At 52.1% G+C, this 17,651-nt stretch overlaps 6 protein-coding genes across 6 annotated transcripts; 2 read left to right on the top strand and 4 right to left on the bottom strand.

Moving 5' to 3' along the window:
• Positions 1 to 3,016: 3,016 nt before the first annotated feature.
• AYO20_09614 (hypothetical protein) lies at positions 3,017 to 4,359 on the bottom strand (the record flags this gene model as incomplete). Its single annotated transcript, XM_022647883.1, has 4 exons — positions 3,017 to 3,779; positions 3,854 to 4,004; positions 4,083 to 4,177; positions 4,250 to 4,359. The coding sequence occupies 4 exons, from the start codon at positions 4,357 to 4,359 to the stop codon at positions 3,017 to 3,019; spliced, it is 1,119 nt and encodes a 372-aa protein (XP_022496130.1).
• A 1,085-nt stretch (positions 4,360 to 5,444) lies between these two features.
• AYO20_09613 (hypothetical protein) lies at positions 5,445 to 7,254 on the bottom strand (the record flags this gene model as incomplete). Its single annotated transcript, XM_022647882.1, has 2 exons — positions 5,445 to 6,184; positions 6,306 to 7,254. 2 exons carry the CDS (start codon positions 7,252 to 7,254, stop codon positions 5,445 to 5,447), a joined length of 1,689 nt encoding a protein of 562 aa, XP_022496129.1.
• A 937-nt stretch (positions 7,255 to 8,191) lies between these two features.
• On the bottom strand, positions 8,192 to 10,501 carry AYO20_09612 (hypothetical protein; the record flags this gene model as incomplete). Its single annotated transcript, XM_022647881.1, has 1 exon — positions 8,192 to 10,501. The coding sequence occupies one exon, from the start codon at positions 10,499 to 10,501 to the stop codon at positions 8,192 to 8,194; it is 2,310 nt and encodes a 769-aa protein (XP_022496128.1).
• A 623-nt stretch (positions 10,502 to 11,124) lies between these two features.
• AYO20_09611 (hypothetical protein) lies at positions 11,125 to 12,706 on the bottom strand (the record flags this gene model as incomplete). Its single annotated transcript, XM_022647880.1, has 4 exons — positions 11,125 to 11,939; positions 11,988 to 12,179; positions 12,226 to 12,487; positions 12,539 to 12,706. 4 exons carry the CDS (start codon positions 12,704 to 12,706, stop codon positions 11,125 to 11,127), a joined length of 1,437 nt encoding a protein of 478 aa, XP_022496127.1.
• Positions 12,707 to 13,421: 715 nt separating this feature from the next.
• AYO20_09610 (hypothetical protein) lies at positions 13,422 to 15,044 on the top strand (the record flags this gene model as incomplete). The annotated part of the gene is made up of 3 exons (XM_022647879.1): positions 13,422 to 13,508; positions 13,577 to 14,548; positions 14,598 to 15,044. 3 exons carry the CDS (start codon positions 13,422 to 13,424, stop codon positions 15,042 to 15,044), a joined length of 1,506 nt encoding a protein of 501 aa, XP_022496126.1.
• Positions 15,045 to 15,800: 756 nt separating this feature from the next.
• Positions 15,801 to 17,473, top strand: AYO20_09609 (hypothetical protein; the record flags this gene model as incomplete). Its single annotated transcript, XM_022647878.1, has 5 exons — positions 15,801 to 16,088; positions 16,160 to 16,640; positions 16,718 to 16,960; positions 17,054 to 17,143; positions 17,307 to 17,473. The coding sequence occupies 5 exons, from the start codon at positions 15,801 to 15,803 to the stop codon at positions 17,471 to 17,473; spliced, it is 1,269 nt and encodes a 422-aa protein (XP_022496125.1).
• Between the last annotated feature and the right edge of the window lie 178 nt (positions 17,474 to 17,651).

Below are 17,651 nucleotides of genomic sequence, written 5' to 3'. Positions count from 1 at the left end.
AGACGGACACAACCATATTTTGGAAGCTCGGGCCAGGTGTACAGAGTACATTGCAGCCAGACGACTTGGACATACCGAGCGAATACTCGGCACTCGATCGCCAATTGATGATTCATGACACCGTTGACTCTAAACCCCAGAAATTATCACTAAAACAGTCATGTGGTGATGGGAGTGGTTTCTTGGAAACACCAAGATATCCCCATAATCTGTTGCTGGAACCGTTAGAAGGGAGATCGTGTCGTTCCAGTGGGTACGAGTTGCGACGAAACTTTGCCACCAAGATCCACCAAATGCATCATCTCCCTGCAATCTCGTGGGTAACGCTCGTCTCGACATTACCGTCTTCACTTTGTCTTTCCGCCTCCGTTTTCTCCCTGCCCACCAAAGGTTTGTTGGCGTTGGCGCTGCCATGCCTCAACTAGCCAGCTCCGAAGACCCAATCAGCACCCGTTTACCTGCCTATGCGCCATATTTGATACTATTGATGAGCGATTTGGGTACGGCTATGCACTTCAACACATGGGTCTACGGGTCTCTTTGAGCCTAGACTGAAAATGGAACTGTCGCGGCGATATTCAACGGGTAGATGAAACAAGAAAACCTTTCCGTCTCCGACATGCAGCCACTATCCTCTCTACAGTACCTATGCCGAGTACGAGTACATCTATCTACTCGTGCCAACAACGAAGTAAGGAAGTTACGAGGATCTGCGAAAGGACAAGGAGACGGACGGGCTAGCCCGCACCCGTGGAACTTTTCGACCAGTACCGAGTCCAAGTAACCCTCGGTATCGTTACTAGTACCTGATAGATGTCTCCCTAATGGCCACGGAGACATTTTCCCGACCCTGACTCCCAGTACACTGAGAGTACTTGCTTTCTCCGAGGTACATCGCCCCGGGATACTTTTTACAGCAGTAGATCATCCCAAGTCCTCGTACTGTACCTACTGGGTACTTGTACTCATATGTACTAGATACCTAGTGGAAAAGCAAGAAACATGTTCCAGACCTTGACCGGACACTAATAGATCTCTCTCCACTTCGTACGAATGAGTGAGTGGAGGGTGTGAGTCCTCCAAGTCGTATCTTTCCTGACCCCGATGAGATCTCAACCACAGCGTGGCAAGTCAAATAAGCCTTCGGCACGCAGCCGATGCCAACTACAGGTCTTGATTTTTCCAAGGTCCTGCGACCACTACGGGGACGAGTTTGCCACTCCTCAATCTACATACATCGAGTACAGTACGTTTGTGTGCCTCTTGATACCGAGAACTCTTTTCGCCACGGCTTGAGTAAGTTACGTATGAGGTTTTGTATGATACTATTCTGTAGGTAGGCCGATAGGAAATATGGATGAGTACATCCTACCCGTCTACAGCGCATCACGGGAATGGTAAATATCCTAGTCGCTACATGTATACCTCAGGCACCTACCTATCTACCTACCGAGTCGTCCATACAACAATCCATTCACCAAAAGCGTAATACTTATACTTTCAGAACATTGGACTTGGTCCTGCGCGTGTGTGGCTTGCATAGGTCCACACCTGGAACAAGTGGCCACGCCTTCCCTCGTATCGTATTCCAGCCTGACTGGGTCGAAGTGATATAAGCGAAGCCTTTTGCAAAAGGTGATGATTCATCATTTGATTGACCACCTCTGGTCTGGGTGTCGTTGCTATTCCTGCCACCCTCCCTCTCTTCTTTCCACCCCCTCCCTCTGTCGATATGTGTGTGCCCGACGAGGCAAGGAAGAAGGGCCTGGACCATTCCTGTGTGTGCGCGTGTGTGTATGCATGCAGGTAGGTTTGTGGTGTGGTGCACGGCGGGTGGAGTGTGGAGTGTGGAGTGAGCAGCAGCGCCACGAGCCACGAGGAAGCATGCACTCAGTCAGTCAGAGTTTGCCAGGAAAACATCACAAGCACCCTCGCGAGTAGAGTTGATAGGGTCGGGTCGAAAGAACCATGGTCATCTGCATACCTAGCTACCTATGTGTCTAGCTACCTACCTGACGCACGGGAAGGCATGTATGCATGCAAGTACATCTGCAAAGAGAAAGGGAGGGGGATGACCCAACAGAGAGGTAGGCACGTAGGTAGGAGGTATGTACTGGTGGAGGGTGCCCCGGAAATGCACGAGTGAGACACCACGCGACACGACACGACATGTCACGTCACGACAACGCAAGGAGAAAAAGCCTTTTCGGATGGCTGGCTGGCTGCCACGCGATGGTGGAAGCGGGACAGGGAGCGGGAGCAAGGAGACAGACATGACTTGGGCTGAGGCTGGGATGGACGGAACTCAGCTGGAGTTCTTTTTCCCAAGTCTGGCTTCACGCGTGGATGGATGGGTGGGCGGTGTGCTCGAGAGTGTGAGAGAGTGTGCATGCAGGCCGGACGAGGTAGGTCACGTCAAAGGAGGTGGTTTCAAAGGACAAAGGAGAGGAGGGTGGCACGGGTTCACATCTATTCGGGTTCGGGGTCCTGCATTGCGAGGACGGGGCACAGGTCTGACGTCCTCTCCGTCGAGGCTGCGGGTAAGGAGGGCAACGGTACTCCGTACACTCTGTGTGTATACCTCTCCACGACTACAGTGCAAGTGCGAAAGTCATGGCGCCAGGGTCGAGGACGAGTCCATTGTGTCCCTCTCACTATCACATACTTTGTTGGGGAAAACAGGGAGGCAGATCAATAACAAAGACGTGATGATGAAGAAAAACGGTCGCTGCAGGGGGAAATTGCATTGCATGTTTCCTGATTCTCTCACTGTCATGTCTGCTGGAAATAAGTGAAACACCACTCCACTCAATTGACGTTGGCCATAGGCCGTCGCTGGATTGCTGCTCAACCCATTAGACAGAGCCATGAGGTGTTCACAGTCCAGCGCTTGCCTGCACGTCCAGCATCCACAGTCCAGTGTGTCAGAGTGTCTTGCATTGATCCCACTCGACCCTCGCATTCCCGAACTCTTCGATAACAAAAAGGAAAGATCGTCCAAACCATTTTTTTCGCTCTAGTTCTCGTGCAAAACCTCTTGGAATTTCTCATTGACACGCTCGGGCTTGCCGTGGTCGACGCCCTTCTGCCCAATCTTGTCCTTGGAGTACTGCGCAGCGTAGGGGTTGAGGCGGAGCAGCACCTGTCTGTTGCGAAGCGGGTTCTTCTTCTGGACGCCGGCGCGCTTGGTGGTGGCGTAGCCCTTGGGCTCGCGGAGCACGGACTGGATCTCGGAGCTGTTGATGAGGCGGGTGATGTCGGCGTTGGAGACGACGTTGGAGGGCAAAAGGAAGTCCTTCTTCAGGGTCGACGCTTCAGTCGTCGAGCCGTAGATGGTGTCCAGAGCACCGAACGCACCCGAGGTCCAGATGATGAACCGACCTAAGTGACCACCCGGGGCGAGCTGGAGGAGGTTCAGCGCGAAGACGGACGAGGTCTCGACGCCGGGGATGTTGCGGAACGCCCGAACGAGCTCCTTGCCGTCGACCTCTGGGTTGTAGACCACCAAAGGCCCGCGGCGCTGGCGGTGTCGGCGGTTTCGCATCTTGCCCTTACCAGCGCGCAGTTTGCGGGATTTCTGGACCTTGACAATGTCTGGGCCAGCGCCAACGGCCTTGAGAAGAGCGGCAGCGGCGGATGTCTTAACGAGAGCGGCACCTTCAAAGACCTTGCTTGAGATGACGAGCGGCACTTCGGGGACGGTCGAGATGCGGTGGCCGCGGGCGAGGAGGAGAGCCGGGACAGAGCTGGCAGCAATGGCAGATGCGGTAGCAAAGCGCCTGTAATCGAAGAAAACCACCGTTAGAAGACTTGTCCCAAGCAGCACCGGTAGCAAATTGTAGTTGTCTCTTACTTCTGACCCAAGTTGATCTTCTGATGCCACTTTCTCCAGACCTTCGTGGGTGCGAACATGCGGCCGGATCGACATTGGTTACCGAACGCAGCTTGACCTGCTCTATGTGTACCACCGCCAGAGACACGAGGGATACGTGCGACAGCACGACCTGTAAGATTTCCTCTCGCGTTAGTTTCCCGTGCCCGTCTCTACCATGTCGGTATTGGATTTTTCCGCTAGAACGCACCTGTGCCCCATGACTCGGCTGATGTCTGTTCGCCTGCCTTCTCGCTCACGGCATATGGTTGTCTCTTGTTCTTGGCCATTCCGGCGTGGACGGACCTGATCTAACTGTTAGCTCGCCGCCGTGGAAATTGTAATCGAGGTTTGCTGCGATGGAGGAGGGAATCATACTGGACAATGTCAGGCCGAATGGGAGAGCTGAAGACGGCTGGCAGGGGATGGGTTTCTCCAGTGCTGGCACCATCGCCGCCGACGATGCCGACAGTAGGACGGTTCGACATCTTGCGTTCGTTATTGAGAGGGTTGATGAGGAGAACGTGAGGGTTGCTGGTGGTGTCTGTGAAGTTAAGTCCCAAAATCTTCAATTGCCAAAGGCGCAGCGAAAATTGGGGTTGTGCTGTGAACTAGTCCGGATTAGGAATGAAATCTTGGCGAATTCTAAATCTTGGCACAGCCTTGCCAAAGCCTCGCCAAGTCCCCGCTAATTGAAAACGATATTGTGTTGTTAGTGGACTACACTCGGGGTGCACTGACTCTATATCTAGTTTCGTTCTCCCGCTTTCCCACCGAAGCTGCCGCTGTTGTGGACGTTTGCCAGGGGAAATGGCATGCACCGATCTTCGGAGAGGGCGAGCACCATCGCACGCCAAGATCCTTCCAATACAGGCCGGATCAACTGGAACGTCCATCTACTGAATACACCATAATTCACAGAGCACACTTAATTCTACCCACTGCTATTTTGCGAACAGGGATGCAGCTCCATGACGTGGATCGTGACCAGAGGATTTGCCTGGCTGGGTCAAATGCAAGAAAGCTGGCCAAGTATAACAGCAATGGGTACAGGTGTCACCAAATTTGGTCGCAGTGAGAATTCTCAAGGTATATTGTATGCGATGAAGAACATATTCCCAAATTCTTGAGCCAATCTGATCCCCCATAACCAAGGCTCCCAGGGTGCAGATCGATCAAACACCGACAGAAATCCACCAGCCTGAAATGGATGGATGGCATGTTCAGAATGTGGGAAATCACGTTTTTCGTTCTGCACTCTTGCTTTTTGTTTTGGTAAGACAACTCTGCGGCTCAGGAAGAAACAATTCAGAAAAACGACTTGTGATATCCTCGGTAATGACAGAGTGGTAGTCCAGTTAGAACAACCTTTCCTGTGCTTAAACTGGAATCGATAGTTCGCTCTGTCGCACTGACGCAATGAGGAAATGTCCTCTTCCGAACCTGAGAATCCGGCACCAGCACCGAAGCCCGTGATCACATCAAGCAAGATCAAGATCTGGTGGCCATACATCGCCAACTGTGCGATATGCACCACCTTTCCCCACTCCAAGGTCGGCGAGGTTGGATATAGCTAGGTCCTCAGTGGACCTCCATTTTCCTCTCTGATATGCTTTAGATCTGGCGAAAAGGTGTCGTTGATATCAGCAGACACTCTTGTAACACTCTGACGGCTTTCTTCCGCTTGCTCCTCCACCTTCGCATCCAAAGCACTAGCCTTGCGATCCTTTTCATCCACAAACCCATTTTCACTCTCATGGTCAAGATCCTTGTCAAGGACCTCATCATTGAGCATCTTAGGATTGAAAGCCACGGCCCCTTTAGGAATGAAAGTTGAGGCGAACACAACTGCCATAATCACAGTAAATTGCACGCCACCCACATTTCTGATGGCTTCACGGATGTTTCCACCGTCAGAGCCACCTGTGTTGGCATAGACACGATCGATGTATCGACCTAGAAGGGGAGAGCAGATGGCATAAATGACGATGTATGTCGAATAGAGGAAGGCCATGACAGCACCTAACGCTGAGACCTCCTTGTTTTCGGCCTCTAGGCGGGCGAGCGAGGCCTGGATGTAAGCAGCGAGGGAGACATCGCCAGCTGCCCAACCGAACGAGATGGGAATGAAGGTTCCGGCGACGCGCCAGGCTTCATTGACATCACCCCGCTTTGGGTGCCAGTAAGGGAGATACCATACTATGAGAAGCATCAGGGCATCGAGTCGGAGCCATGGCATCGGAGTCTGGACGAGATTGGTGAAGAGAAAGACAAATCCGGCACCAAGAAGCTCGCCAAAGTTACTACCTCCCACTTTTCAAAGTTAGTATAAACGATGTGCTGCAATATTTGCAACAGACGTAGACAGCCTCCTGTGGAAGCTGGTGCAGAAGGCGTTGCAGGCAAAGATGATGTAGTGGGTGTCTCAACTTACCCATGATCTGTGACCAAGCAGAGTTCCCTAGATATCGTCGAGCCACAGCGGGCGCAATGCCGTTCTCGAGATATCGGTGACCATAGAGTGCAAAGGAGTAGCCTGGCAAGAGCCAGATAAACTTGCGAGAGCTGAAGATGATCTTGAAACCAGTCCAGATGGAATCGAAGAAGAGCCAGAAGCCCATGGCCACGGCTAGGAGGTAGTTGCCTCCTTCCTTCAACGGCTTCTTATAGTTGAGGTTGGAGATGAAGAACCAAACGGCTGCAGCGGCAGCGAAGAAAATGGGGGTGATAATGAAGGAATAGTTGTTGCCGAATGAAGGGATCAAAGCCAAAGCCGTGCAGAAGGCGCCCGCGGTGCCAGAAATTTCGTAGAAGATGTGAACAAGCGAGTCCATACGTCGAAGCTTTTGGACGTTGCCTCCAACAATGTCTCGTGGAATGACACGTCGGATCAATTCAACCATCCCATAGGCAATGCCGCTGACACAGTAGATGGGGATGATCCCATTGGCGTTGTAGGAGCCGTAGTACCCAAAGTCATCGTCGTCGTGGGTATCTCCCCAATTATCAGGCTTGAAACGCCCGCCGGTACCAGCGTCCACGACAAGGAGAATGGCCGTCATGACACCGAACACCATTATCGCCACTGCGAGGACCAGCTTGGTAGGCCACCGTTTGATGAGAGGCGCAATCAAAATCGAGCCCACACATTGGAAGGCCTGATTGAGGCCGGTCAACAGGCCAACGCGCTCAAAGGTCCTGGGGGTGGTATCGGTGAGCCAGGCTTCGTAGTCGTATTTGTTGGTGGCCAGGGCGACGATTGAACCGTTGAAAGCCTCAAGTCCAAATTTGTACAACATGATTCCGACAATGTAGATGGCAATATTCCTCTTCTCCATGGGAGTAAAGAGTCTCCATGACTCTTTGATGGCCTCGAACACCATGGTTGCAGCAGAGACTGGGAATACGCAGAGGGTTCAAAAGTCACAGCCTAGAAGCTCTACCATGATCATCAGAGCAGGTCTAGGACTTCTGATATGCTGGCTTTATAGAGAGAAGTATTCTCCCGCTCGCCGTTCGGGATACGTCAGTTGGTGGCGGATCGAGGAGAACTGCTCTGGACGTCTCCATTGAACGAATTGCGTTCGAAGCAGGAGCCATGTGCGAAAACATCTCATTTCCATGCTACTTCAGATGTGCTATCGAGGAAGTCTGAATGCCAGGAGGACAAACATGCCGATGAACATGATTTGCCCTGATTGGCAGGGAGCGAACCAGGGAGGAACCCCAAGATGCCCAGACCTCCGCCGAGCCAGCCAAGACAGCTTTGACAGAATGCCGATGATTTGAGTTGCGCTTGAAAGACTTGGGAGGGGCGATATGGTGCACGAAGCTCAAAGAAAAGCACAACCCGGATCTCTGGGCAGTCAAAGGCTTGGAGCGAGTTAGAATCCGACAATCGACACACGTGGTATGAGCCACCATATCGAAAATAAATATTTCTTCGTTTGATCCCTCAAATCGAAAGATGGTCGTTTGGGACGTAATTGCACTGCCACAAAAGAGGTTCCGTCATGTGCTCTGATGTTGCAGTCGATCCCTCCGTCCGTGGCCTTTGTCTCGGGCTATCTTCAATCTCCTTGATGGTTTGTAACACTTGCTTGACAGAAGGGGAGTATCACCAGCTTCGAACCTCTCAGTGAAACCCCAATAGCAAGTGGATGGATAAGTGTAGTTGTCGAAGAGATATATCGAATCGAGGACCCGTTCTAGATCCTTTGGGGGCAACTGAGTCAACATCTTTCGTCGCCCGACGAGTGGCGGGTCCTTTTCCGGTAAGGAGAATCACAAGCATGAACTAGGATGCCTTCGATATGTGGATTACTTGACCTTGCCCATGACTGTGTCCATACCACGTTCCGCGTAGGTGCTTGCGGCTGCTCGCTTAACTGCGGTGATCATGCCCCGATCCCAATCGTCGCGAGTCTTCAGGACGCCTTCCACCCAGCTCAGTTGAAGGTCCCAGAACTCGCGCTTGAATTGCTCGTACACCCGTACGACGTCGTTCTTGTCAGTTTCCAGCAGCTGGACAGTATAGTTCACGGCTTTCCACTTGGGTTTGATTGTTTCGTTGAAGGTGTCTGGGTATTTTTCGAAGAATGCGAATGCCGCGAGCACATCGTCTCTGAACCTTACAGGGAACGGTTCGCCCCGCCTGAACTTGACGCCGCGATTGGTGCGGATGGATGTCAGATAGCTCACCAGCAGGGCGTCTGAAAGCTCTTCAATCAGAATGTCAATCAGCGAGGGATGCAGCACGGCGCTGTAGTCCCCAATATAGTCATCGTATGTGGTGGTAATCCGTTGCATTGCAGACTGCTCATACCACTTGCCTGGGACGAATAGCTCCGTCATGATGGTCCGGAAGTCAACCCTGAATATAAGTTGAACAAATCGGTTGATGCAGTGAGTAGCCAGATCTACGTAGCCATCTCGGAGGGCGTCCAGCTCCGTGGTTCCATTAGTAGACATGAATTTTGCCGAGGGCGGAGTGGGCAGTTTGACAAAGTCCTCTCTGAATCGTGTCAAGTATCCCTTTTGGGCGGTGGGATCATCTAGCACATCGCCGGCAGCATCATCCACACAGGCAATCTGATCATTGGCAATAGCGAGAAGCCAGTCTTGGAGCTGCTGCAAGGTTTCAAGTTGTTCCGAGGTTGGGTTTTTGTACCGCTCCACTTCTTCGTCGACCAGCCTCTCCCATTGCTGCTGCCGAGACTTCAAGGCGCCGAACATGGCGCTCATAACGCCCTCAACAACATCTTCACGCTCGGAATCGCCTGCTGCAACGGCTTGCTCATGCAGCATACGCCACATATCGCCAAGCGTTTTGGTTCTGAAATGCCCGTCTGGATCCTGTTCGATGGCGTCTGGCGCTTTGGCCATGAAGTTCTTTCTGTCGGTAACGTACATTCGATCGATCCAAGAGTTGAGGGCTTTCGTGATGATGTTTCTGTAGTCGCGGATAAGGTCACCTTCCCGGGAATCCAGAACATGTGGTTTCAGCTGAGCCTGCGAGACGCCCAGCTTGTTCATTCTCTTGTAATAATCATCGATGAAGTGGACAATGCCCAACATTTGTGGGGGTCGGAGATCCTCGGCATCCACAAAAGACATGAGAAAGTCGTGCATCTGCTTGTGGTAGATATCCACGTACGTGTTGAAGATCTTCCACTTTCGAGGGAAAAGTTTCTGCATTCCTTGTTTGACAGCATTAATGTCTTCAAAGAACCACCTAGTTTGACTCTTAAGTTTGGAAGGATCTTCTTGAAACTCCTGCCGCGTCTGGATGAATTTGCCCTCTGCGACATTTTCGATAGCCTGCATGAATTTCTCTTTGTATCCTCGTGTCGCTTTGGGTCCGATGTTGAAAGATGTAAACTTGCTCACAAGATCTTGATGGTCCTTCTGGGCATCTTGGAGTGCTCGAACGCGATCGTCATTCTTCTCCTCCGAAGCAAGCACGATGGCTAACCTTACGATAATGCTGGTGTCATCAGCACGTTGAACCAGGTCGATGAGGTTCATGCAAATGAATCCAATATGCTCATCGAAGAGTTCAACGATGTTGTCTAGCTGTTGAAACCAATCGAGCAGTGTCTGTTCCAGACTCGAGTCTTTTGCTCGCCGAATCTGATCCAACGCTTCGTCTCGAAAGTCTCGTAGTCGTGTCAAGCGCATGTAGGCTTCCAGGAGATTTGGCTGTCTGTACAGATCGCTCTCGTCTTGTTCTAGAAGTCTCTGGACATACGAGCAATCTCTTTCGAAGCTGTCCAGACCTGCCTGCATTGCACGGGTGGCCTCGAAATTCCGGTGTACTCTTGCGAGATAGTCCAACTGAGGGAAGTTCTTGCGGATGGCCTGAGCCTGCTCGCAGAGATCATAGATGCTCTTCATCTCTTCCTTGATTTGTCCGACCAGTTTCTGCCCTTCGGAAAGGGTTGACATGCCATTTTGCGTGGTGTCCAGGTGATCCTGCAGCCCTTCTCTTAATCTGGCATCCACATCCCCCTTTTTGCGATTGATTTCTGCCTTTAAACTTGCGATTTTTTCGAGATCTTCGGGTGTACGTAGGACATCCTGGATCCGGGGCATGCCCACCGAGCCGTGGGCGCTGACTCTACTCGACATGTTGGTGGAGGAGTCGGCTTTCGACGGAAGGGGTGGGAGATTCGTGCGCCCCAGAGCGTGTCTGAGACTATCTGTGGTCCAAGTGCATCAGCCCATCAGTGCATGTAGTTTCGATCCGGCTACTGGGATGTGCAGTCGACCGTAGACGCGAGACTGCAGGAAACATTAAACGGCATTGCGTATACGGTGCTGCCAGGTGGATTGGATGTCATGAGTGCCAAGCTGAAATAGTGCTGGCAGCCGCAAGCTGGGAGGCTAGCAACTGGAGACCCTGCCTGTGGCTGGTGGGCGTAAGGCGATATTGCCCTATTCCAAACCCTAGTTTAAGTGGGCCGGTGAGGGCGATCACCCGAGAGATATCGCCCTTACTCTACCGAGTATTCTTGTCTGCACTTTTGGCTATTTGTTCTGTGCCAAATTCTTCAGAGGTCCTGGCGAGTCACGTCTACTGGCTTATTCCACCAAAGACAAACCAAAACTGGAGGAGACAGTTGAACTCAGCTTTATGGCTAACGTGGTCGAGCATTCTCGGTGAAGAAACCCAATCCCAAGAGCAAACGAATGTCCTGTACCACTGATATACATCCATCACAAAGCCCATAGTCCTCCAACATGGAGTAATCTCATACCGAGTTCGAGTTGTCAGCACACGACCATGCACCAGAGCCACCAGAGGCCTTGTATGAGTCAATGATGCCAACGACTGACCCATAAGTGCCCCCAATCATTAAGAAGGTTCCTGATACAATCACAAAGACACTCCAACAGACCATCAGAGTCAGTTTGGTAGTTCGCTCGGCCTTGAATTTGCCCCAGTTGTCGTACAACCACATACAACCCATCGGCTGGAACGACATGAGAGTTCCGAGCAAAGCACCAATGAGGGACACAAGGCCACCGAAGACTGGAATGGCACTTGCGATAATATAGGCGATGATGGCATTCCCACCCGTGCAGCCTAGCCACGTAATCCAATGTCTGGCAGTGCCCTCAGTAAGGTGATGGGTGCCACGCAAAAGTCGCACAAAAATGTACTTGGCGGGTAAGTGAATGACCAGAGTCGTTGTAACAATCAGCCCCGGAAGAGCAAAGCCATAGGCAACCTTTTTAAGGAGGGCACCAGCTGATCCGAGTGCCGGAGACGCCACGTACGAGCCGGCATAATAATAGACCACCACGCCGATGGTGATGTATGTCGCCGTGACAACACTCTGGCAGATAATGAGCGACCGTGTATATTGTCGAGGATCTCGCATTTCAGAAACGATCGAAAAGAAAGCTGGTGTGCCGGCGTAAGCGAATACCAGGGACGAACAAGCCGAGATTGCGTCGGTGAAGGACGGGTTGTTCGTGATCTTGTAATCCGACACAAAGACACCCTCTGTAGGTGCATCGGCAGGGCGATCCTGTACTCCAACAGCGATGGTGACGGTGAAAACTATACAAGGTCAGCGTATTCTTGACGACTCTCCCACAAAAAACATACTTGCAGTCAAGATGCATATCACTCCCACCCAAGCAAGCCACGATATCTTGCTCAGTGTCTGAATACTGGAGAGGCAGAATCCGATTATCGCAGCAACAGCGACAAAAACGGCAGTACATGCTCCATGTGTGGACACTGCGTTCAGGCCAATTGAGATGCCGAGCATGCCAGCACCAGCGACGAAGATCCAGTCTGTATCATGTTAGGAGCAGAACCATTGCTGGTTAGATGAACTCACAAAGCACAAATGCCAGACCAAAAATCTCGCGCCCGATACGACCAAACAACAGGTAGCCGACATCGTCAATGCTATAGACAGAGCGGTGTCGAAGCTTGAATACACCGACGATATAGTCCGACCATGTCGTGATGACAGCAATCGTTATCAGGCATATGATGCCAGGGATCATGCCGAGGACGTCGAAAACTGCTGGAATCGATAGGACCCCGAGACCAATCTGGGTCTTCATCATAAGAATGGCTGTTCCCAACCAACCGACCTAGAGAGCATCGTCAGTCTGGTGCGGGACATCTTTCTGGAAAACACGGACATTGCGGTAATTCGGACCACCTTCAACAATCTCGCCAAAGACATCATCAACGATAGAGACCCGCCGTCCAGTTATAGAGAGGCGGCGTCCACCTTCGTCCACGCTATACGAGCGATACTCAGCCTCTTGAGCACCGAGGGATTTGTCGTCAATCTTCTCTTGATTCATTTTGGAGAAATAGCAGGAGTCGTGCTTTTACAGCTGTCTTCCGACGATGTGTCCGAGTACTCCATTCAGGGATGTGCCACGATGCCATAGTTATAGTATTTTGCCTTTTGCCTTCTGGTTGTCGCGGGGAACATCAGTCGTGTGCAATCATTGGTGTCAGAAAGCCCGACCGATTCTGCGAAATCCGGGGTCTAGCGCTGTCGGGATGCCCTCCGATATCTCGAGGTGCAACATCTGTCTTTCACCTAACCCAATACTGGATATTGGAAGCGGGCGAGGAACAAATCCGCGTGCCAGACTAGGTCTCCTTTCGCTCAAGCACAGACTGGGCACCAGTCGTCAGCAATCTCTGGGAAACCGGGTGTGTACCCGGTCCTTCTGGCCGCAGAAACTGATGAACAGCTGATACGGAGAATGAATCCAGCTACGACTTACCTGGTTGCTGAGCGTAGATCAGCATTGATACTTTCTTGGAGAGATGTGTTTGGTACACGGCCATCTAAGCATATGACTGACCGGACATTCTTCAGGACGCCAGTGATACCGTGAAGCGCTCCTTGGCCTATTCCCAAGGAAGGCAGAAACAAAAACAAGGCGAGAGGGGTAGGCTCGAGACATGGCATTTCACATTTGATCAGGATGTCGAGTTGACATTGACAGAAGAAACCTGGGCAAGGCCACCTTGTGGAGGGTTGATCACTCGGGATCTCGTCCGATGGCTCTGAGGCACTGCGATCAGAACGTCATTGCAACAGTGCGATTTGCTGCTACCCCAGTCGAGAGGCTGGGTGTGCCTGTTCTTGTTAGTCACGATGGTTGGTGCGCGTGTAATGGTGTGTGATGTGTCTTCTGGGCTGCGCCGAGTCCCAGCTGAACGCAGGTGGCGAAACGTGGGGGAGGGGCGAAGAGGATCCGTGGATCCCAAGGACCCAAGGCGGAGATGAACCCACTAAACCACTCACCAACACTCAAGCACTTGTCGACTTTCTTCAACCCGTTGGCGCAAAGTATGCCTATCTCTCAGAGGCTACGGGGAGGCCCATCCCTCTGGTCGCACCTTTTCCAACGCCAATATTCTTCCGCAAGAGTTTACAATCGCTGCTATCGCCTCACGACAACAAGCCTCTGTATCTGCTACCTGACAGCAGCAACCACAAATGCCAGACACCATGCTTCCAAGATAGCTCATTGCTGCCTCCAGATATGTCCTCTGACAATTACTACCAGAACGCCGTGAGGAAAAGGCCGTTCGATGGCCAATATACAGCGACCTCCGTTATCGTCACCCTTTCCATCGCATTGGCCTTCTACAATTCACTGGAAATGGTGCTTCTGATTTTGACCACCTTCAAGAGAAAGACAGGCCTATATTTCTGGAGCTTGAGCATCTGCAACTATGGCGTCGTGTCGTACACGTTGGGGATGACGTTGAGTTACTTCAACATCTGCGACTTTTGGCTGAGTGGGCTTCTGCTCGACTCGGGATGGCTGTTCATGATTACCTGCCAATCTCTTGTCCTGTACTCGCGGTTGGGATTGATCCTCGATAATGTCAACATTCTGAGGGCCGTGAAGTGGATGATTATTGTCACTAGTGTGTTTATTGAAGGCCCTACGGTGATTCTGGACTGGGGCCACGCATATTCACCCAATCCAAAGTTTGCCCAAGCGTACTTTTACATGGAGCATATTCAGATGACAATCATCACGCTCCAGGAGCTGATCATTTCCGGGCTCTACGTGTGGAAGACGATGATTTTGCTCAGAGTCATTTCCAAGGAAAACACTCGGAGTATGATATGGCAGCTCTTGACCATCAATGTCATGATTATCTGCATGGACGTAAGCTATCAACGAGTCCAGACCATGTCCATAACTGACAATCTTCCAGACGGGGCTGGTCATGCTACAATACAAGCGTCTCCAGCTCTACCAAGAAAGCATCAAAGGCTTCGTCTACAGTGTCAAGCTGAAACTCGAGTTGAATATCCTCTCCAAGCTGGTGGACCTGGTGCAGCGAGATTCCATGGACAGATCGATGAATCTGGAAATCATTGACGCAAGCTCCCTCGCAGGACAGACGCAAGCAGCGGTGCGACGGGAGTCGTGGATACCAGGCCATCTCGGCTCATGGGCGTCAACCACGGACAAAGGAGTTGAGAAGCACATGGAGGAGGTCTACAACAGTAAGGCGACAGACACATTTCCGGGCTCAAGACCATCGGATGAGGTCGATGGCATCACGCGGGTTTTCTCACAGAACTCTAGATACAGTGCGAGGACAGCGCGCCGAGAGTCTGACATTTTATATGCAGAGGTGCTTCGCTCTATGAAGTAGGATTGGCCCTGTTGAGGAAATAGATACCTCGATCTTCTCTTTTCATGTGTCGTGAGGTTGATGTCCGACCTTGTATATTACACAGTGTCTTTCGGTCACTCACAGATACTGATACTGGTACTGGGCGTCCGCAGAGAATACCCAAGCGATGTAATGTTTTGAAGATACAGATCGAGATGGCTGAGATGGCGTCGCAATAGCCAAGATCTAAGGGCTGCAAATGCATCTAGAGCCCAGCACATTGACACCACAGTAATTGCTCATGATTGTATCATGGTTGTTTTCCAGGTCTTGGACAAGATTGTTATCGTCCATTTACCGCATCGCCGCGTCGCCGCATTGCGATTCGGCTGAAGCCGATCTCAATCCATCCATCCATCGGCAATCGGACATCGGCCACCGCATCCGATACAAAACTCCTTGCAGCAATAATCGGGAACTGGGGCCGTTCTTCGAGCCATCGGACACCTCTGCCGAGATCATTTCGAGTCAATCCACGGGCAATACGCTCAGAAGGCATCCTGTTTCGCGTTCATACGCATGGTTCGCCGTGTCTGTCCGGTCTTAAAGATGTCCATCACGACATCCGTCTGGCGGTTCAGCGACGCTCCCTGGCTTGATCAAGGCTGAAAGCAGGGTAAGAAACCAGCACCTCTTTGATTTCGGACGCTGAAGGAGGAGGAACTGTCACACACACTCTCCCACTCTCTGATGCGCACAAGTCTCCCTCTGTCCATCCGCTCGCTCTCACGAGGCATGTCGTTCTTCGAGCCCGCCCCGCGGATTCCCAAGGACGCCATCTTCGCCCTGACGGCCAAGTACAACGACGACCCCGCCCCCGTCAAGGTCAATCTCGGACAAGGAAGCTATCGTGACGAGAACGGCCTGCCTTGGGTCCTCCCTGCGGTCCGTCGAGCGCGGAGGAGACTGACCGGTCCGAGTCTGGACCACGAGTATCTGCCTATTCTGGGCCTGCCAGAGTTTAGGAGCGCGGTCGCGGAACTAGTCTTTGGGACGGGAGCTTATGGGGAATTGAGACATCGAGTACGTTCGGAGTCGATTGACCCAAGATGCTGTGCTGTGTTGTGCTGTGCTGTGCTGATTAGGTCTCGTAGATTGCCAGCTCTCAGAGCCTCTCCGGCACCGGGAGCTTACATCTCGCGGGCGCCCTGATCGGGAACTACAGCTCGTTAACTCGGCAAGTCCTCGTGCCAGAGCCGACGTGGTCGAATCACCATCTCGTCTTCTCATCGCTGGGCTACCAAGTCCGCACGTTCCGCTACTACAACCCCGACATCAGGACGCTGGATATCAAATCGTACCTGGAGGCCCTGCGCTCCGCCGAGCCGAACTCGCTCGTCCTCCTGCACGCGTGCGCCCACAACCCGACCGGATGCGACCCGACACGAGAGCAGTGGAGGGAAATTGGCGGTGTGGTCAAAGAGAGACGGCTCTTCCCGCTCTTCGACGCCGCGTACCTGGGATTCCGGTCCGGGGATTTTGACGAGGACGCATTTTCCATCCGCCATTTCGTCAACGACCTGGGCTTGGAGGCCGCGGTGGCCGTCTCCTTCGCGAAGAACATGGGTCTTTATGGTAAAGTCTTCCCAGAAGACAGAGCAACAAGAGAAATTGCCGTTGCCGTTGCTATTGCTAATTCCAGTCGTGGACAGGCGAGCGCGTGGGTGCGACCCTCGTCGTGACCAAATCCCCCGAAATTGCCCAGAACTGCGACTCCGTGCTGGAGCGATTACAGCGCTCGGAAATCTCGAATCCCCCAGCCTACGGCGCGAAGGTTGCTACAGAAGTCCTGCGCGACCCGCTCCTACGCAAGATGTGGTTCGACGACCTCAGGACCATGAGCGATCGCATCGCGACCATGAGGACCGAGCTGTACAGTTTACTCGCTGAGAACGGTACGTGCTACCAACCCCCCAAACCTGGACCGCCGTTTACATTTGTATATGGAATAAATCTCTGACAAAAGTCTGTGTTTTTGTGCGGTACAGGCGCCCCAGGGACCTGGGACCATATCGTCCAGCAGTCGGGAATGTTTGGATTTCTGGGCTTGCCGTACAGCGTCGTCGTGCAATTGAAAGGTGAGTCATTACTGCGAACTCGAATTTACTCATGTCTGGCAATACACACACACACACACACACACACGTGCATACGTACCCCGTTGTTTGATCTATCTTATCCCCTTCCTGACCCGTCCCGACCCGTCCTGAGTTGACCGGTCCTGACTGACCGGCCAAACAGACCGCCACCACATCTACATGGCCGACAACTCCCGCATCTCCATCGCGGGCCTCAACGAGTCCAACGTCGCATACGTCGCGCGCGCGATCACAGAGTGTTTGCTTTTACAAAAAGATTCTCATTCTAATAAGGGCGAAGAGACGTCGCCACTGGCTTCGCATCTATAGACAGGTATAGACGGGTATAGAGAGATAAGACAGAACAATATCTTTGAGTTCTTGGGTCTTGTTTAGTGTCCTGTGTCATGTATGATGTATGATGCGTCCACTGTAAAGTTGGATAGGATGGGATATGGGATGTGGGACATGGGATGAGAGTTGATCCGCTTCTCTTCTTGAACTCCTT

The sequence above is a fragment of the Fonsecaea nubica genome (genome assembly GCF_001646965.1).
Source record: "Fonsecaea nubica strain CBS 269.64 chromosome Unknown Scaff91, whole genome shotgun sequence".
NCBI lineage: Eukaryota > Fungi > Ascomycota > Eurotiomycetes > Chaetothyriales > Herpotrichiellaceae > Fonsecaea > Fonsecaea nubica.
Note: the sequence above shows the minus strand (reverse complement) of the source record. Positions and strands in the feature narration are given on the sequence as shown.